The sequence below is a fragment of the Pavona decussata genome, unplaced genomic scaffold, assembly GCF_977016875.1.
Source record: "Pavona decussata unplaced genomic scaffold, jaPavDecu1.1 SCAFFOLD_112, whole genome shotgun sequence".
Lineage (NCBI taxonomy): Eukaryota > Metazoa > Cnidaria > Anthozoa > Scleractinia > Agariciidae > Pavona > Pavona decussata.
Genome location: NW_028145526.1, coordinates 1,455,001 through 1,476,963, shown reverse-complemented (window position 1 = coordinate 1,476,963; position 21,963 = coordinate 1,455,001). Strand labels below are relative to the sequence as shown.

Genomic DNA, 21,963 nt, shown 5'->3' with positions numbered 1-21,963 from the left:
GAATTTTAGAGTGATATGTCGTAATGTGTTTCAAATTATTTTTCGAGTTAGCACAGCATGTTACAAAACTTAGTTAATGCAGTATTGCCTAATTAAAAACTATCATTTCTCTGTACTTTTTTAAGAAAAAAGAAAATTGATTTACTTGTCTGCTAATTGTAGGAGCCGTGTGAAAAAAAGCGATTGAAGGATAAACAAGAAGGCAAAGGAAAGGAGTAGAATGGACCGTGAAGAGCTTTGATGAAGAAGAAAGAAAAGCGAGGGCGTCACATTGTTAAAAGACGTTAGCGGAGATTTAGTCATATCCTCGGCAAAACCCATTTGTCGGTGGCAACTTCAGCCTAGTTGGGCGCAGAAAGGACGCGAAGCTAAGGAAGCAAAGAAAACGAGCTAACAAAGCGCTGTTGTACTGTAAACAGAAAATGAAGTAAATCATTCACGACTGAGTTGGCAAAGGGCGTAGATACAATATCCGCGGCTTGTTTGTTCAGGTTCTTAACAACTGTCACTCCAGTCAAGTTCACCATGGAAACGGAAAACAATTGTGTGTTTCCTTTAATTCACACCATCATAGTCTTAAGTCCAACCGGGCTCAAATGTAGCCAAACTATTTGCGTAACATTACAGAACTGTTTACGATTTTTTATATTCAGCGAACTATTTCTGGCAGTTTATTCTAACCATTTTGAATTTGAAAACGGTGTCATGACGACTCCGAAGCGTCGTTCGAATTATCGTTGATTTTTACTTGCTTGCTTATTACCAAACTTTTGCTTATAAGGAATAAGTTTTACGTAGATAAATAGGTAAGTAAATAAATAGTAGGTAAATAGATAGCAAGCAATAGGAAAATATAACATATGCATATTATGTACTCGTAATTTTTAAGGCGAGATTTGAAATTAAGAAAGTTTAAAAAGAATTTATGTCTTGTGGTAGCGAGTTCAATATTTTTCTACCGTAAAAGGAGAAAGTAGGTTCAATACATAACTCACTGTCTTGACTGTCGGAGCGTGAAGTAGAGAAGGACTGAATGAGTAAAGCATACGGTTTGGTTGATATTAGTGATAAGAAAGGCCATATAGCCAGAAGCTTGTCCATTAAGAATATTTTAAGTTAAGAACAGTGCCTTAAAAACGATGCGCGCCTCCGACCGGAAGCCAATGAAAATGTTTCAAGACTGGAGTTATACGGTCACATCGTCCTATCCACGGGATCAGGCGTGCTGCAGAATTCTGAATGCTTTGAAGTTTAACAGTTACACGCCTAGGTAAGACACGGTATTGACTATTAGAGTAATCTATTAGAGAAATGGGCTCTCTTGGACGTCACGTTGAGGTGATGATGGTGGCTAAGATTGAGTTTCTTGTTCATTATAACACTGCGGTTACATACTCGGTCCGATATATATACAGTGGTATCACCAAGCAAAAAATCTCTGATGATCGGATGCCTGACAAAGCGAGAACTAAATTGGATACCTTCTGTTTTATCAGGATTGCATAGCAACTTATTGTGTGTTCCATGCCATAGCATGGGTAACACATCTTCGGAGGGTGATTAATGAATATGATTAATTATTAGGGTTGATGCTAATATATATTTGCGAGTCGTCTCCATAAAACATACTGTTTTGAGATTATGACGGAGACTATATCTTGTAAAGGAAGCAATTAAAAAGGGTAAACAAAAGATGTCCTAGTAGAGACGGCTGCTGAATACCGAAATCGACATGGCATGGACTGGATGTTGTGTTAACTATCGAAGGTAAGAGGAGAACCATTTGAACACACTATATGAAAATCCAAGTAATTGCTGAGTCTGTCCTTGAGAAGAGTGTGATCGAGGGTGTCGAAGTCAGCTGACAGGCCCAATATTATAAAGACAACGTCTTGATGAATGTTAATGGTTTAGTACATCATTCATAACTCGCAAAAGCGCAGTTTCGGTGGAGTGATCTCTCCGATACGCTGATTGCATAGCAGGCAATAAGTGGTTTGTCATTAAGTAGAAATACGTTTGAGCCGCAACAACCTTTTCAATAACTGTGGCCATCAAATGAATATTTGCAACAGGTCGGCAATTTTTTAGAACATTCTGATCTTAAACATCAAGATCAGGTTTTTTTTCAAAACTCGACGCACTAAAGACCGTTTAAGTACAGCTGGGAATACACCAGAGCATAAGGATTCATTAATAATGTCTGTTATAATTAGCGCAGAGACTTAGAAGATAAGTTGGCACTGGATCAAGTGGACAAGATTTGCTTGAAAGTACGTTGATAATTTTTTAATAATTCGTTGAGTCATAGTCTGAGCTCGTGTTTCTGAATCCAAGAAACAAGTGAGGGCTTCGTATGGGCTCTTTAGCGGCAGAGGGTGTAAAGCGCCCGAGGTTCTCTCTAGCTCGTCCCAAAAAGTACGATTCGATATTCTTTGAACCTAAAAGTCATTGAGTGAATTTTCAACCAAGAGATATAGGGAGTCTTAAGGCGACAGAAGAAAAATGTCGACGACAAAACCGGAGATCTTGAAATGAACAAGCTCTCAACAACTTTAAATAGATGAAAAGCGTCCGCCCTCTAAATTTTACTTTTGTAGTAGTCCGACTACGCAGATTATAGCATTCTGTTGTACCTGTTACAGGCTTCCGTAAAGAGTTGCCTATGAGCAGGCGACGTTTTTCGCGTTTCGCATAAACGCAAATCATGCATTGTTGTAGCAGGCAGCTTGTATTTAAACTCAACGAACTTGTACAGAAACGGCGAACTACCCAGGAACCAAATTGTTAGACGTGGCGTTCGAGTTAAGAAAGAGAATGAAAATTCTATCCAAAACCTTGAATTTAGTTATTTGACGTTGTTTTACAAACGACGGCAAAGAAATTGACGAACATTTTAAACGCACATGCAGAGCGATTGTTTTTCCTCATTTGACCTATGGATTTGCGGTGTTGTCGCCGTGGCTGTTTAAGTTCCCAAGGGTAGTGGTTATTACGCTTGACAAGTTACCGGAGATAGATAGTTTCGATTCCCGCTCGGGGCAACATGTTTTTCTTTTCATGTGAGGTGTTTGTCGAAGCCAGGAAAGCAAAATTCGTCAGATAAATAGGTTTTTGGGCAATGATTAAAAGGTCTCGTATCTCGGGCAAACGTTCATTGTTTTGGACAATCTCTCTGGTTCGGAAATTATCCGGCCTCTGATAAAACCACCGCCTGAAGGAATTTAACTATTAAATGTAGTTCTTAATATATGGAGAACCGCTGTATGGATATAATTAATTCCGTGCTATGATTGGTTTCCTGCTATACGCTATTTGCTCATATCCTACAAGCCTTCCCGTATTTGAACATTTGTCTGAAAGCCAATATTCCCACTGAGCTTTCGCCAACAAGTTGATTATCTCTTTTTTCTAACTAGGATTACTAGATTTAGAGAAATCTCAATATGGTCAATTAATATCCACTTGGCAGCACTGCCTCGCTAAGAGATCAACAAAACAAATTGTACATAGTACGAAAATGTCACTTCATGTTGATAAAGAAAGTTTATGACGCTTCAGGAGTCGTCTATACAATATTTCATCTCTTCCGCTTGTCCTTTATGAGTCCAATGCGATTTCGTAAAATAGTTTAATGTCAGTCTATCTTTGGATAAAATTTAGTTATTACTGCACGTAATTGGCGCATATGTAACGATCTACCAGACAGACTGCAAGTTAAAATTTAATAGAATCGGTACGTTTTCGAATGGTAGACATCAGTTCCAAAGAGGCCAATGGGAAAATAGATGACTAAATTAAAGGACTAGGCAAAAGGTACACCTGTCACACGTCGAGTTGAATTAATATTACACGTTGATATCAATTTAGAGACTAAGAGCCTGTTATCGCATTTAACAGTTCGTTTAAACGCAGCAGCATCAAAACCAAAATGCGGTGGGCAGGAAGATTTTGGTATCTCTTTGTTGGGTGTGATTTTTTGAGTCAATTTAAATGAGGGCCCAGTTGTTCAAAGCTTGATTAAGCTAATCGTGGGTTAACGTGAACTTTGATTCGAACTTAATTGCTAATTAATCAGTAAAAGATTCTCCCAAAAGATTTAGTCTTTTAAATTTGTCTTAGACTTCTCTTTGCCATAAGCTTAAAATAAGCTTTTGAAAAACATTTTAAACAAGCGAGTTGAAAACCTCGGTTACCTTTTAATCAGGGATTAGAGTTAATCGGCTTTCGAACAACCGGGCCCAGGGTTTTTTGGGAATCGAGAAATGAAAGATAGCGGTTCCAAAAGTGATTCAAACCAAGCTTATCATGTCGAAAGGTTGAACCATAATGGACATTGTAAGTTTCATTTCGTATTCGCTACATGATGTTGTTATTACCGCTGACTAAAAATGTGTAGGCGCATTTCTTCTCTCCATGTAAGCGTACGGATTTCTAGGTTTGTACCGCGATCGTCGGAATGTAAGCACAATAACTTGCAAGTATGGCTTTCGCTCGGTTGTTTTGCTTGTATTTCTGTATTGTGCACAAAGTTTGATAGCTAGCATATCGTTCAGACATACAGATGCTCTGATGTTTCAGTTTCCAGCGTAAATTAAATGTGTGTTTACCTGAGTGAATACGAGTTATTAGCCTGGCCCAGCGCAGTTGGCCGCTACAGACATCCTTTTCTTCTTTGGAAGTCTGTCCTTAGCGCTCATGGATTTGTGACTATAGTAATACAGCGAGATGAGTGTGAAAAGGACAGGGGATGTTGTTTTGACCACACAGTTGAAGGGGTGGCTTGGTGCTTCCATGGTCGTCCGAGGGATAACTTAAAGCAAAGTCTAGACATCCATTAAGTTATCATTATCTATTGCAGGATGTAGTCCGGCCTTGCCAAACCCCAAGTTACCCTGCCCTACTCATACCCTTGTTGGTACTGTGCATCTTTACTTATTAAAAGCTGGATGATTGGATAATGGTATTCCAGAGATTTGATAAGCTTGGCGGCCATTGTATATTGGCCATTAGACCATGCCCGGCCAAAGTGACCATTGAGTCAACTTCTGATCTTTCTGACACCCAATGAAATAAGCAAGATCTAGCAACATTTCTTGTTCGTTCTTTAGTAAAAAATAATCTTACGCTCGCGCTGCTTGTTGTGTATTAAATTTGAATATCTAGATTAAGTCTGCTCTGAAATTCAAAAGTCAATAATGTGATATAATTGAATTAGAATACGAGGACCATAATGAATTACAGGTTTAAACTGTTTAAACCGGCTGTTAGTGAGGAAAATAAGAAAATTTATGCTTGCTATAACAGAATCAAAATTTGAAATCACAACCAAGTTAAGGATCCTAAAGACTCGTTACTTCGGGGAGAAAATAGCCTTGGTAAAGTTCCCGATGGCTTACTGGAATTTTATAATGGAAGCGAGTAATCCAGTCAGACGAAACCCAATCTCGTTCCTCGAGTCTTTGTTCCTTACTGCGCAGGCTTGACGAAACGAGCGACTCTCGAGAGTTCCGTTGGAGGATCAACTTTGATTGGTGCATTTGAAAACAATAAAAATGACCGGAAGTTAAAAAGAACTTCAATATGGCGGACACTACGCCAAGAAAACTGGCGAAGTCTTCTAGTGATTACAATGTGCTGATGCTGCAATGACAATGTGTTCGAACGAAAACATCTCATTGATCTTCACGGACCAAAAGCCACGAAGGAATCAATTTAGTTCTCCTACAGAGGCTAACGAGATTTAAATGTGACATCGTAGACGGATTGCCCTCGAAAATATATGTCGGCCCTGCTATAACAAGATCCTCAAGTTTAAAACATTCACTGAAATTTTTGAAATGTCCACAGCACAACAAAAATCAGTCATTCGATTAAAGCGCTGCAAAAGTGAACGAGACAGCCATGACCAGGTAGTGACAGCCTGAAGTTTGCAAGTTCTTCACAACTGAGTTTGGATTTTCGTTCAGTAGTCAGGCTGGAGCGAGGTTGGATTTCCTTTTCACGTGTTTAGGTAAATTCGTTTGTCGATGATGGGTCCAGCATAGACGCAACAGTGTAAAGTAAGCAGTCCTCACATTTGCAGAGCTTTTCATGATAGTCAAAACAGCTATGTACTAGTTGATCTGAATTAAACGGCAGCGGTGTAAATCCAAAGTATCCCATGATCACCTCTCTTTAACACTTATCAGTTTGTACATATTCTCGCATTACTGGGGACATATTTTTTCTGGCTTTTGAAATGTCACGTGTGCCATAGATGGAAGGCCATCTCTCCCACCCCTTCCCTGACTGTCTGGTCTGGGTGATGCAGGGCTGCCACTAAGATTTCAAGTTGCTGGATAAATACAACAAGTTGGCGGGGAATCAAACAGCTAGGAATTTCTTTTGGTTCTAGTCTTCTTCTATTTTCCTATGAAAATAGCCGGGGGCCACGTTCTTAGTAACCAGGGGAAAGCCCAAGCCCCTGCCTCTTAATGACAGCCCCGTGATGACAAAAAATAGATGTTTGGTCTGTCCGGGTTGGCAACAATTAAAACTGGGTTGAACATCCCCAGAGAGTCAATAATCTCTGTTCTGACCTTTTCTGTAGCAGTGGCTGTAAGCCTAAGCCAAGGTACTCTTGGGAAAATGCTTCCCAGTGTTCCAAGCTTTCCATAACAAGAAATACAACATTGGAAAAAATTCCTCAATATTACCCAGTAAGAATTAAAGTATAGTATAACTGGAATGCACGTTTTGTCAACATCATTGGACTTTCCAGAATTTATTGATTGGAAGGTCATTGCAAATTATATGTGATGAGGCCCCTGCAACTTGAATAAAGCTTCAGGCTTGTCAAACTTTATTTCCATTGAAATCATTTTAGACACATTTAATTTAAAAGAATGTTTTTGCCAGATTGCAGTTTGAAATGTTAGCAAGCTGCCTGTGTCCCAGGTATGGTTTTTACTGCAAATAAACCATTCGTCTGCATTAAAGTAATTTTGCAGACTGAAACTGAAAAAACAGAATATCACAAAACAATAGTCAAAAGAGATTATTTATTTATTTATTTATTTGTTTGAGCTTTCACCGACCAAGAAAATACAGTGGCGAGAGACACACAGCAGAGTGAGACTCCAATTAAAGAGTGCCCTTGAAAAATTAGAATACGCGTATAAAATTTACATATAAATCATTCCGTACTCTTTATAAGGAAACAGTATGACTAAGGCGTAGTATGATTACGGTAAGTATGATTAAGAAAGCAATATGAAGTCTTGATAATAAAATACACATGCATACCAGTCAACATCAAGATTTGCTTCATCCACAAGTTAAGGCGAATAAGCACTTGTTTATATTAAGATCGTTACGTAAGGAAGGTTATTCTCAGGCGGAGTTAGATCACTTGTTTTCAAGTATTGCGCATCCTAGCATCACTTATGGGTTGTCGGTATATGGTGCTTCTGAGGCGGAGCTGACAGCTATGCAGTGTTTTCTAGATAGATGTTACAAACGTAAATATACATCTAAATCTTTTTCTATCAAGAACCTTCTAGAAAAGCAGGATAGAAAAGTATTTAATAATGTATCTGGCATAGACCGACACCCTCTAAGGGGGCTATTACCCAAGAAGAAAGTATCGACTTCCAATTTAAGGAATCAAACAAAGCAGTATCCGAAAGTTAATACAGATAGATTCAAGAACTCTTACGTTAATCGCCTAATTTTAAAATACAATTTAGCTATGTGAGCGTATTTTAATTGTAAATAACTTAGATGTATGTACTTTTTACTCTAATATTGTGACATGAGATATGTATTTTTTATCTTGTGAGGAAATAAAGACTTCTATTACTTTTATTATTATACAACAATAGCACGCATACGCCTTTGAAGTTTTGTCGTTTTCAGGAGCTTCATAACTGCTTTGTTCTCAACTAGGGCTTCCGGGTGAGCAAAGATCAATTGAAAGTTCTTCAGGTTTTGCATTGATTCAGATAAACAAACTTGTTCTCCATCGTCGTCCTCTCCACCTAAAGCCACACGATCGGCTTTAAGAATGCACGCTTTCAAACCACACTATCTCACCTTAGTCACCTGGTCTCTTATAGCGCATTAAGAGGTGATATAACTAATACAATTGAGTTAGTTTCTGTCGGTTTGAAGCCAGAATCCATGAAATCTGCGAAGGGTGGCATGATTTGGTAAACTAACCACTTGCCGAAAACGGTTGGCAGCACGGCTAGGACATTTTTCTTCTCCACGATAACATTCTTTAGGATCTGCATTTGTTTATCCCTAAGCCTAACATTTTCCCTTCAGATAACTTCTAAGCAAAATGTACGGCTTCTGCAACAACCGCGGAGGGACTCCCCCTGGTTTTTTTTAATTTTCGTTTTGTTAGGCATGCGCAATTTAACCCGAGGTCCGATATTTTCGGACTTCAAATCGGATCTTTCCAGGGTCGCTCGTTTCCCGACCGCTGGGCAAGGAGAACGAAGACTCTGGGTAAGAGGGTGCCTACTATTGTTGCTGCGCATACGTTCTGCGCATCTCGAAATACTCGAGTTTCCTATGGGTGGTGCCTGCTAATACAGGAATATTTTTGGACGGTTTAAAACTATACAGAGAAAATAGAACTTAGCAAATGCTTTGGTATCTCAAAAGAAAGTTGGAGTAACGATGCATTTTCCAGAGATAATTAAGCTTCAATTTAGGAAAAAATCCCATACATTGCTCTACATTTTTTCGCATTTTAGAGATATTATTGTTTAATTATCTCTGAAAAATGCCAGGTTACCCCCAATTTTCTTTTTGGATTTTAATAGCCCTTTCTAAGATCTGCTTTTCCCGCATAGTCATAAACCGCACAAAAATATTTTGGTATTAGTAGGCACCGTCCTTAAACGGTAGCCTTGCAGTCTCTGACAAACAGAAAGCAAATCTAATGAACGAACGTTTTGTTACTATTGGAGACAGGTTCGAGGGAGGATCTCACAACAACATCCAGCAAAACGATAATAAAGGAAGTTTAGTCCCCTCCGTCTCCGTCGGAAATCAACGTGTGCGAAGACTTTGTTTGCAATAAATTAGAGTCTCAAACCTAGTAAAGCCACTGGACCTGATGACATCCCTCCCAAACTATTAAAATTAGCCGAGCCATCCATCACCACAACTCTTACTTGCCTATTAACATTCAGTGCTCACCTCGGAGAACCTTTTCCGAATAGAGAAAAGCTCGGATGGTTCTAGTTCACAAGAAAGACTGTGAGACAGACATGAATATCTACAGGCGTAGTTTCGCTCCTAAGTCTGGAACCACTGTAATTGGCTTACCGCTGTTGTGGTATCCATGCCTAATTTAGCATTTATTATACTTATTCCTTTATTTTTCTGTATCATGTAATAAGCGAAGCTAATAAAATTAAATAACAATAAAATAAAAAATAGGAGTCCCAATCAAAATAATGGCATCATATGTAACGGAAACTATTGTGAAGCATGTTCTTGAAAATAATTTGGGTACTGATTACCAGTGGGTCTACAGGGAGGGGTACTCCACTGAACTACTACTGGTTCACCTCACAGAAACCTGGCGAAAAGCCATCAAAAATAATCAAGTGCTTGCCGTGGCCTTCTAATTCGTTGACTTCATCTCTCACGAAATCCTATTACGTAAGCTTAAGCCTCACTTTAAAATTAAAGGAACGGTACTGTCTTGGATGGCCGACTTTCTAAGGGGTCAATCTCAATTTTACCGTCTGTTTATGTCCAGCGCTCATCAGTGTCAAATGTCACTGTAAGGGTTCCTCAAAGTTCAGTATTGCGCCCCACACTATGCCATTTATACCAATGACTTGCCGACTTCCATTACTTCCGGCACCGTATTCATGTACGGAGAGAATACTACCGTTTATTGTATCAGCAACAAGGTCGATAACGCAACCACCTCTCTAAATGACACGCTCTCCAAATTAATAACTGGTGGTTGGAGAACTCTTAAACACTTCACTCGGCAAAGTGCGAAGCAACGTTACTTCAAAGAAAACCGTACATCAGATCACTTAATTCTGTAGTTGTTGGCGGAAAACGGATCGAGTGGGTTAATTACATTCGCCTTCTGGGGGCAACTATTGATAAAAGACTCTCCTGGTCAAAACTGGAATCTAATCAGTGTAAAGAAGAATTTTACTAACAAGTTGAACCTGCTCATTCTTGAACAAAGCAGTCCTGTTAGATTTGTATTTTAAAGTCATCCTCCCTTCAGTCTTAAATGGCCTTGTCGTATGGGGAGGTTGTAATAATTTAGAACATGTAAATTATTTAGAGGTACTCCATCGTGGAGCCGCCAGAGTAATCTATAACCTACCCCAACACATGCGAACTGATGAGGTATACCGACACTGCAACTGGAATACAATCAGTTCGGCGAATACAAATTACGTTTAATTAAACTAATCTATAAAGTGCTCAATGGCGAAGCCCCACGAGCACTGTCTCACTTGGTAAACTCCAAGCGTTCGGGCTACAATCTTAAAAGACATAATACGAGTACTGTAGCGCGATTTTAAAAACTATATTAGTCATAAAGGCGCTATTTTATTGAAGGCCGTCTCAAAGTACAATGGATTTACTTTTAACGTTTTCTACGATAAGGTGAAAAAAGTATTTAAAGAACTTGACTTTAACGTCCAGTCTGTACAATCACTCCCCAGTCATTACACCGTTTACAAATGTTATTACGTTTTAAAATTTACTAAACAATTTCTATTAATTTTCTCTTATTATCCTCTTACTCCTAAATATCACTATTAGTGTACCATTTCAAATGCATATTAAATTTTTTATCTTGTAGTTTTTACCTATCACGACCTCACAAGCATTTTTAAGCTTAAAACCTGATTGTGTTTAAATAAAGGATGTGTTGTTGATGTTGTTACTATAATTGTCTGATTGAGTTGGGCTGTGTTTTCTTGATCCACAGACTAACTGAGCGTCTTGGTGCTGAGGGATGACTCCTACGAACTAAGGTGATCCTGAATGGCTACAGTTTTGGGATTTCATCCCTCGACTCAAACGCTAGAATCATCTTTTAAAGCAAAATATATAAAACAGTGACAGGAAAGTACTGCTTATTAGCTTTCATTTGAATGGTCACGCCTGGGGATTCCATCCACAGACTGAAAACTTAGAACCACCTCTTACTAGCATAAGAAGCAACACCGCAGAATTCCGCTACTTTTTCATTTCAATGGTCACACTTAAGGATTCACCTAAAGACTCAAACGTTAGAATCGCCTTTTACAGTATAATAAACAGCACCACAGGCCTAGGAAAGAACTGCTCAGTAGCTTTCATTTGAATGGTCATAGTTTAGGATTTCATCCCGAGACTCAAACGTTATAATCACCTTGTAAAGCATGATAGAAAGCAGAACAGGAAAGTACTGCGCATTAGCTTTCATTTGAATGGTTACACTTTAGGATTTCATCCACAGACTCAAACGTTACAATCACCTTGTACACGGCATAATAGAAAGCACCACAGTGAAGCACCGCTCAGTAGCTTTCATTTGAATGGTCACAGCTTAGGATTTCATCTCGAGACTCAAACGTTACAATCACCTTGTACACGGCATAACAAAAGGCACCACAGTGAAGCACTGCTCAGTAGCTTTCGTTTGAATGGTCACAGTTTAGGATTTCATCCCGAGACTCAAACGTCACAATCACCTTGTACAGCATAATAAAAAGGACCACAGCAAAGCACTGCTTAAGCGCTAAGGAATCTCCCGAACGTATGGTACAATGTTACACAGACCTCGTTAAAACAACAGTCAAAGCAAACGAGCCCCTGTCTTCTATGTTCTATTTGTACATGAGCAATAAAATAAATGAGTTGTAAAAAGGCCTTAAAAAGGCATTGGTAGAAATTGAAACTTTTAGTATGTGGTTGATGATTTCTTTATGGAAAAAATCAAAGCAGAAATCAGCCTTAGTGACTGCGCCGGATAAGGATTCCTTCTTTTCACCGATCAGATGAGAATTCGCAGGAGCTGCATGTTTGACCGCCGCAAGAGGCCTGTGTAAGTGTAATGTCAAAGGTCAAATGTGAAAACAAAGATCATGATTGTTAAGGTTTATTTACAAGTACCGATTTATCGGCCCGATCAGTTCCTAACGAACAAAGACTTTCCAGAAATCGCCAGGCGACAGGCCAACTTTGAAGTCATCACATTCCCATCTGTTATGGAATGTACCAAGAAGCCAGTGGTAATTATTATATACAATGGCAACGTGATGGTAGAGTCGTCCGTCGCCATTATCCCCATGACTGTTAGAGCTCCATTGTTTATCTGCCCACTGATTACAACCATTTGCTAACTTTGAGTTGTCATTCTCCATTTTCACAAACGAGCCACATGAACCAGGCAAGACATTGGTCTGACCACTGAAGTACTGGACTACAGCCTCCCCAGAGCTGTTAGCGGCTGTGGTCACATGGAATGTACGTCCCACCTGTTGCTTTCTGCAATGGAATCTCAGTTGAGTGAAGGACAAGTGCGCTCGCAGCTCCTTCATAGCGCTATTTTTGACAACCATGTTGTTGCTTTTGTAACCACTTATACCACGGTATGACGTCTGTTTGGACAACTGAGGGTGGGTGGCTGGACTGCCAATCACTACGTTAAAAACAAGAAGCCATCCACCTGAAATGAGCAAGTTTCAAAGGATGATCAGGAGATGACATGTTGGTTGCGGTCACATCTACCCCTTAACTATATTTGGTCTTCAGTTTAAGACAGTGGTAACTTAAGTGAGTTATTTAGCTAATGTGGCCGCTCTCCTGCTTGTTCTAGAAATTTACGCGTTGATGATCCAAAACAAAAGAATGTAAATGGTGCTGGGGTCACACAAAGGCTATAAATTATGGTCAAGACAATGCTCACTATAAAATAACTATTTTTGGTAATGTAACGATGGTAAAGAAATTTACGCCTGGAAGATCAAAACCAACGGAACGTAACTTTAGTTAAACACAAGCAGGGTGCATGGGTTAAACCTTAGGAAACGGTAAACTAATCAAAATGTGGTCATTTCGAATACGTGCGCGTTTTTTTGTGCAAGAAACATAACCTTCATTTGGGCAAATTTTTTGGAGGCTTTATTACCCCGCAAAGTTGGCGGCCTGGTGCCCTTCCGTTTGTGGTAAGCCCACACCATTGGCATTGCACCCCCCCCCCCCCCCCCACCGCCGGGGGGTACACCTGAAAGCCGTTTTCACGCCACTTAAAATCGGTTTAATGGAAATATCTCGTTCGCGTTTCAAGCTATAGAAAAACCCTCTGCTCACACACAAATCAATGTTTTGGGGTGTTTTGTAAATTTTTTAGTGATTTTTAGGTGAATTTGGGAGGAGACAGTTTTTCTCAAAAGATTGGTAAAATTTGAAGAATAACAAATAGTTAAGATTGATGTAGTTTAAAAATTAGAATTTGAAGTTAAAAATTGATATATGGACACCCAAACAGTCCCCTACCAACCTGGTGTGCTCTTGCGTTGGGGGCAACTGTCTGTTGGGGTTCCAAAAATAATTGTCTTTCTTTTATCCCTTCTTTAAACCACCTAAAATTCCATTCAAATTCATATTTACCCCCACCTTAAGTAGGATTAGATGTTAAGTCCAGAAGCCATTCCATTCACCCTACTAGGGGGCTGCAGTGGGGGATGGGGACTTCAGTGTCTCTTAAGGGAAGCACAATCCCAGACCTACCTCCATCAGTTGTTAAGTCACAGTAGACTTTTAAAGGGTTTCCATTCCTCTCGGGGTCGATCCAGTACTCCCCGTTTTTGTTAGAGATTCTGATATCCCGAATGTGTTTGCATGACTGAGCGGGATGGTCTGGATGGGAACCAATCGCTACTGCAAGGCATTAGTCAAGAAAGAAAATGATATCAGTGGGTGTTCAATAAATCCATATTTTCATCTGGCTTCAAATTTCTATTTAAAGGAGCACAGTCACCTTTGCGACCGCGCTGACCTGGACACTAGTTTTGCTAGTTTGAAAAGCGTCTATCTCAACCTGAAATCAAAAGTACGCGTCGAATACATCTAGAAATCCGCTTCAATCTTCTCAGTGTTTTATTGGATTTTCAATCTTTTACTGAAAACCTGTTTCTGAGTATGCTTTTGCTCATCCTATGATATTATTTTATCATATTTGGTTAAAAACAGTATGGATCGCGTCTCCAACAGAACATGAAAAGAAGAGGTGGGAAACGTGAAGGCACTCGGTTGAAGAAATCGCCTGCTTCGACTAAAATAAGGAGAGAAATCAATCAAAAACATTGGAGAGCTGATCACCATGACGTATATTTGGAAAATCGCGTTTTCTCACGTGACCTGGCGAAAGGTTCGTGCGGAGAGAATCTTCGTTAACGATTCGAACTTCGCGTCATGGCTGCTTGATTTGGAGCTCAGACAAAGACAAGCTTCGGTACACAGTACACAGTCGATTATCTTCTCGACAAGGACATCCTCTAGTAGAGCCTTGTTTTCTACAGGTCGAGCAATCGTTCTTGCAATGACATGGGTTTGGTTCCTAAATTTACATGGTGGAGAAGCTGTAGAAGCGAAATTAGAAAATCAAAATATATGATTGAAAGCAGAAATAAAGCTTACCGGTCGTTTCGCTACAAAGTAGTTTCGTTACACTGCAGTTCAGTGGATTCGCTACGTTTTAAAATTGACATATTCTGTAATATTTGAAGTCAATTTACTTCTTATGCAAACACTGTGAAACGTAGAAACAGCTAAGATAATTTTTCACACGACCGGATACCGAAATAAACGATTAAATGATTCTTCGAATTCAGAGGTATTCATTGACGTTTGGCTTTCCCTGGACAAGTCCATCAGTAAATTCTCCATGGTATCAAGGAAATAAATGTTCTAATATGATATTAGGTCTGTGATCACTATAATAATTATTTTAGATTTTTCAATGGATGCGCTTCTCAGCGCCAGACGTGCGATGAAGTGTGATATGCAAATCAGCTAAGAAATGGTATCTAATACGCATGTGCAGCAGGTGACTGTGTCCCTTTAACGTGCCCCTTGGACGAAAATTTCATTTTCCATCTTTTTGCATTTTCGTGTAGAATATGACCTTCTTACTCATGTTACCAAATTTCAATCCTTTACGGCGATTGGAAGTATTTTTTTTTTAGCCTTTTATTCGAGATTTCACGGCCGCCATTACTTGGCCTTGTTCCGGAAGTTAACAAAGCCGCTTGGCTCAAATTAGTGGAAGTGACGTCATTGGCTCAACAGAAAAAATTCCACATGGCTAATTTTCATATGGATTCTACTTCATAAACTGTATTCTGCTGTTGCGAACTAAATAACAGCAGAATACAGTTTATGAAGTAGAATCCATATGTAAATTAGCCATGTGGAATTTTTCGTGTTGAGCCAATGACGTCACTTGCTGTAATTTGAGCCAAGCGGCCTTGTTAACTTGCGGAACAAGGCCAAGTAATGGCGGCCGTGAAATCTCGAATAAAAGGCTAAAAAAAAAATACTTCCAATCGCCGTAAAGGATTGAAACTTGGTAACATGAGTAAGAAGGTCATATTCTACACGAAAATGCAAAAAGATGAAAAATGAAATTTTCGGCCCAGGGGCACTTTAAATAGCGATTGTTATTTGCGCATATCTCGGCTGAACAAGTAGAAGTTTGATGATTGATCATCGCTACATCTTTTATAAGAGAGGGAATGTTAAGGAGGCTCGCAGCAGTTTTTCTGGACTTAGGGTAGAAGTTTTGAAATTACAATCTCGCATACAAAATAAACTTCGATCTCCTTCATACTACCACAGGGGGCCCACACAAACTATGTGACCGTTTGTATTTTGAATTTATAGAGGCAATGTATGGGAATATCGAAAATCCTCGTATTATCGTACTAGATTGCGATAGATATTCTCATTTAACATAAAAAAAACGTACTTTTACCTTAAATGTTGTGTGTTGTCGTTCCTGAGGTTGAAGACGGCGATTTTAGCCATTTGAAGGGTTCGGCGTTGAACGTTCACTCGAGCGTAATAGAAGAGTGACAAGGGAGGAAAACTTGTTTTGAAAGGGTTCCAGCGCCGGAGCGATTAAAACGCATCGCTCCGATTTCAAACTTCACAGCATAAAGGTCAAAAGATTTTCGATTCTCCTCGTACCTTCCAATCGAAAATCCATCCAAACGGCCCGGAGCTAGTCCTCGAAGAAAATCAAAATCCCACAGTATTCGAGCGACTGTAATGCGTAGCAAAATTCATACGTGCCAGCCCAAACCGTCCCGCTGATTGCCCCTTTCTGATTGGATGACGTTAGACAATGGCACGTATGAAATTTGCTACGCATTCCAGTCGCTCGAATACTGTGGGATTTTGATTTTCTTCGAGCACTAGCTCCGGGCCGTTTGGATGGATTTTCGATTGGAAGGTACGAGAAGAATCGAAAATCTTTTGACGTTTATGCTGTGAAGTTTGAAATCGGAGCGATGCGTTTTTTGGGGGAAAAATCGCTCCGGCGCTGGAACCCTTTCAAAACAAGTTTTCCTCCCTTGTCACTCTTCTATTACGCTCGAGTGAACGTTCAACGCCGAACCCTTCAAATGGCTAAAATCGTCGTCTTCAACCTCAGGAACGACAACACACAACATTTAAGGTAAAAGTACGTTTTTTTTATGTTAAATGAGAATATCTATCGCAATCTAGTACGATAATACGAGGATTTTCGATATTCCCATACATTGCCTCTATAAATTCAAAATACAAACGGTCACATAGTTTGTGCGGGCCCCCTGTGATACTACATCATCATTACAACATATGATCAAAGCTAATTTTCTCATTGGTTTCCAAGCAACAACTATTACCACAGCAAGGTAGCGCATAGCCTCTCATTCTAAACATTGTCCTATATTTCGAAATCTAGTCAGACACTTTATGACGAAACTTTAGGGATTTAAACTACTCAATCTAGACAACTTGTAGGCGAATTTAGAAAAAAAAAAATCTGTAAAAGCGTTTTAAAGCAAATAATGGATCATTTTTTACGGGGTGATTTTGTTTATTCCCGCTTTTTTCACCAATATCTCGGGAAAAATAAAACTTGACACTTTGTCTTTTGTGTTAAAAGGTCTTTCCTCGTACTTAAAAACGCTCTTACAGAGATATTGCCAGAGATATTGGTCATATTGATAACCGCTGCTATGGTAATAGCTGTTGCTTAGAAACCGATGAGAAAATTAACTTTGATCATATGTTGAAATAATGATGTAGTATGAAGGAGATCGAAGTCTATCTTGTATGCGAGATTTTAATTTCAAAACTTCCACCCTAAGTCCAGAAAAACTGCTGCAAGCCTCCTTAATAAGGAGAAAGGTAAAAAAGGTTTAGGCTAACATCATGCCAACTGTACAGTTAAAGGACAATTTTGAAAATGGTTTTTGTACTGTTTTATATTTCTTACATCGAAGCTGAAGATATACCACTCATTGCCAACATGTAGCAGGTCTTCGCCTTTTGGTAGAAGCTAACTACAACGAACAGGTACCAATGTTAAAGGCGCCGCGAGTACAAGCTGTCTACAGCTTCTTGTTGCTTTGTGTTTTCCTGAAGCTTTCAATTTTCAATCCTACCACTTTACTTAGAGCTGCCTAATCTCGTACTGAAATCTTCTCACTCTTCGGATACGAAGACAAACAACTGGGTACGAGATTAAGGTTGTCAGGCGAGGATTTCTTTTTTAAACCTAAACAGCCAAAAGGTAAAGATTACCCGTCCTATGAATGCGAAAGTGTCACTTACCAGCGCATTTTTTCCCTGTGTATCCCGGGTAACAGTGTCCGCCACTCCTTGAGGTCGACATATGTCCTTTGCGCTGTCGGCCATTGTCAATACAGGACACCTGTCAGTTGTGAGTGAATTGCAATACGTGAGACATTCCTGCAAATTTGCATCACGTTTCAAATATTTCACCGTAAAGCTAAATGAATAATCTGAAATAATAAGTTTTGAAGCCTTGTTTGTTTACATAGAAGCGCGCAAGCCTTTAGACTGAAAACTGAGTAATTGACTGTTTACTGTAGTGAATTACGAGCCTTTGCGTTATTGCTAATATCCAAACATACTAGACTTTATCAATCACAAGATAATAAACTAGAAAGTGTGTGAGGCTTCCTTGATATTTCCATTGGTTCCTAAGATAATGGATTGTAAACTTTTTCAATGGTTGTCATCCGCTGAGACGCCAAAGGAAAAATATTGGAAATTTTGAAATTTAATAACATAGAAGGCAAAATTAGGGCATTCTTTCTTAATTTTCCTTTCACCGAGGGCAAAATTATTCACTCCGGATTGGTCTAGGAGCGAAAATACTTGTTCCTCATTGGCTGAGCCCGCCATTTCTACATTTATGTGGTTTCTTCGTTTTGTGCTGCTGCAGCAACAACGAATTCTTTCAGCTTCTTTGGAGTTGGACTGGATTGTTTGTGCCAAAAATACTTGGAAATTAAGTGCTACAGCTATAAAGGAAATTCCTAAAGGTGGATTTTACAATACAATATATACAATACAATACAATACAATACAATACAATATTTATTTTGCCATATACAACAAAAAATGATGGAAAAAAAATGATGAAAATTGACGAAAAAAAATAAATGGCGAGAAAACCTGAAAGAAACCACGAGGCTTATAAAGTCAGGCTTCCTCACTTTTAAAAAATAGCTATCTTATATTAGAATTACAATATGGACTTATGATAATTAACTTTGACCGCGCACACGTACACACACACACGCACACACATATTAAATAAGTTAGTTCCTTACAAGAAACAGCAAAAGATTATTTGTGTCAAAAGCTAAAAACTTGATCGGATTTCTTTGGTTGAAAAACTGAAATCACCCATGGCCGCGACCAAGTGCTTTCACCTCGCCACGGCTTCTTCCAACGAACCATAACTGAACAACAATAACAGTGCCCTTTTGATGGGAGGAAGGAGCAGGTCAAATTCAGTGGAAGAAATTGCTCTCCAAGTTCCATTTTTGAACCCACCGTTAGCTATTTTTTTATCAATTTGTTTTCGTGTGATTCTCAAGCGGTGGAAATCTTATTCACAATGCATGTGAATCAATTAATTGATGCCTAGCATTTGGTTTAATTGTTGTTAGTTTCTTCATGAATTAAACTGGTATTTTCTCTTACAAATACACGTATATAATAATCAACTTTTCTCGTTTTGTCTGTTTTGTACGCTAAGAAACAGGTGAATTGTTTGTTTGTTTTGCTTACGCGGGTGAGTTTTTTAATGATTTTAAAAATTTACTTTCAGCAATTCTAACATCAGAACTGGTTTATCGTTTACACCAAACTGAACGGTGACAAGATCTAGTTCGCGTGCTTTAGATAATCACTTGTTACACCAATCTTGTTTCTACAGTCTCCTTACTTGCTGGTAAGCATCAGGAAAGAGAGAGTTCTGCGGTTGTTCACTGTGGTTTGATATTTGGAATTTGTATTCTTTAAAATCTTGTAGGCGTATTCCAATCTTAAGGTCCCTAATAAGTTATGACAAGGTCCAACCACTGGTAGGTATATCGGCTTTGTCTTACCTTTATAGAGCCATAGTATGTCGATCCTTTCTTCGGTTTGAAATCTTTTGGTTTCATCTGCCGGGTTTTGTTGTTTAGCTCACAAATACGGCGGTTTGCTTTGGAGCTGCTCGGGTGCACGTTAAATGACTTGCAACTACCATTGGCAAAGCATTTTAGCTGGCATTCGAACTCGTCACCAACAACAGTCGTTTTAATAGCGTGGCCGTCTAGAGAATGGTCTGTTAAGAAAAGGAAATAGAATCATTTTGTCTTTGCATGCGGAAAAACTAGAAGAAAGGACATAACAGAGTGATTATCTTTAGTCTACTTACCAGGTTGAGATTCAAAAACAGTCCCACAGAAGTCAGAGTTTGCCACTACAAATGCAAATAAAAGTAAGCTCAAACTAGCCAGAAAGGCCAGAGTATTTAGCAACCTATTGGCCATTACGGACGATAAGAGATTGAGCGTGCAGCTGCGGATTTGTCAAATATCTTCCGCAGAAAAGTACTTCCTTTGCACCTGCTAAATGATGTCAGCTTCGTGGGTGGACAAGCTGTTTGTACTTCCTCTTTAATAAGTCGCAATTAACTCCTCAACATAATTAATACGTCATCTCAGTCACCTTTTCTACTTCTAAGAAGAAACGAAGAAAACTAACTCCCAAAATTTATAGTTCCCAATGAAATGTTATTTTGTAACGTTCGTCTTTAGTCATGGAAATCATGATGTTAATTGCGGTACGAGAATTGAATGTCAGTTGAAATAATTAAGAGCGACTGCCTGTAAGGATCGAGAATTCGCCGTCAACGACCAATTAGGCAAATCGTTCATATTCGGTCCAAAAATACCCTTTAGTGAACTATTTTCGAAAATCATATTTAAAAGTTCCAGCGACGTTTTAATTTTGAGAGATTCGCAAAAATTTAAATGCGGTCAAAGTGCGGTGTTTCGGCCAACTGAAGGTTCAAACTGATAAGGTGCGAGAAGAACTTTAATTGAACTGAAGTCAAACTTTACACAAACTATGAACAACCATTCTTGTTTATTTTCCTCTACTAAACATTTTCAAATCTATTCATTTTGTGATTCTAGCGGACACTTTAAAACCACCTTTAAAGAGCGCTAAAAATAGCGGCGAAATAAAGGTGATATTTAACGGCACAAAAGTGCTCCTGGTACCTCCGCTTTCGATAATTTTACTTTACAGCCTTAACTTATAGTTATTTTAAACATTCACCATAGCAAGTCTCAAGTTCGGACTCGCACTGCTTCCCTCTCAGAGAAAATCGGAGAACTTGCAATGTGTTCGGCTCAAATCACACAAGATTTATCGACAATTAGGCCTATTTCCAAAAATAAACTTCGGTCTTGTTAATTTGTAACTCGACCTTAAAAAACTTTCATTATTGTGCAAAATAAACATACCTTGACGTTTCTGTTACTCTAGGAAAAGCAAATTGGAGCTGGAAATCCCGCCACTTCTACCATGGCTAGTACTCACCTTGTCGACTCCCCCTAATTGCAAACTGTTGTCAACAAGTATTGCTTACATGGCAACAAAATGCTGTGAATTGTTAGCGGTTTTAAAGTTTTAGAGAAACATCTTTAATCGTTAGGACACAACGAAATATTACATATTAAGACATACAGTGTATTTTACTTGACCGAGCTGCAAATACCTGCGAGCATTTATTATACAAGCGCTTGAAGTCGTACGCGTGTAATTTGAAACGTACTATGAATTTCAAATAAACAAACAATTTGCCGATTCCTCAAGACGTCAGGATGTCAAGAGATTTGGTCATGGAGAAATATCTACAGGGAAAAAGAAATGCCGGTTTTATAATATGTGTGGCAATTTCAAAACTGACAAATTCCGTCTACGAGTAGAAAGCAAAACAAATACACAGCACTGATTATTGGGTTATTATTCCTCGCGGAGCGAGGTTAATAAATTTGTCGGCCCGAGCCGGCCCGAGCGGAGCTAAGCCGCGCGAATTCGAGCGAAAAATATATTTATATATATATCTTTGAAGGTGCCCGCACTGTTGCCTAGCAACAGTGAAAAACAAAGTATGAATGACGTCAGACTGTCTGGCGTCGTCTGGAGCAAAATTTGCATACATCGAAAAAAGAGATGCGTGCGGGATCAAATTTCAACTGCAATGTTCATCAATATACACTGGATACAGAATTATCTCTCCAGAATCTTTTCCCTTTCTTCCAGATATCTTTTTTGTGAAAGATTGCATTGAAGAAATTACACGTTTTGTGGCTGCGGTAAAATAATTTTCCGTGGGAAATAAATTCA

The 21,963-nt window shown here is 39.0% G+C and overlaps 3 protein-coding genes and 1 pseudogene across 3 annotated transcripts in view; all 4 read right to left on the bottom strand.

Moving 5' to 3' along the window:
• LOC146470730 (uncharacterized) overlaps positions 1–21,963 on the bottom strand; it is a 52,200-nt gene that overhangs the window by 6,617 nt on the left and 23,620 nt on the right. The gene's annotated exons all lie outside the window — the stretch shown is intronic.
• On the bottom strand, positions 6,474–8,396 carry LOC146470733 (uncharacterized; annotated as a pseudogene).
• Positions 10,410–21,963, bottom strand: part of LOC146470728 (uncharacterized) — a 77,432-nt gene continuing 65,878 nt past the window's right edge. Inside the window, exon 6 of the transcript XR_014866978.1 lies at positions 10,410–11,553. The gene's annotated coding sequence lies outside the window, so the exon portion shown is untranslated. The remainder of the gene's footprint in view (positions 11,554–21,963) is intronic.
• Positions 11,660–20,096, bottom strand: LOC146470732 (uncharacterized). The gene is made up of 5 exons (XM_085121711.1): positions 19,982–20,096; positions 19,668–19,888; positions 17,857–17,956; positions 13,762–13,911; positions 11,660–12,697 (listed from the first exon to the last, which is right to left on the bottom strand). The coding sequence occupies exons 1-5, from the start codon at positions 20,094–20,096 to the stop codon at positions 12,165–12,167; spliced, it is 1,119 nt and encodes a 372-aa protein (XP_084977837.1). The 3' UTR covers positions 11,660–12,164.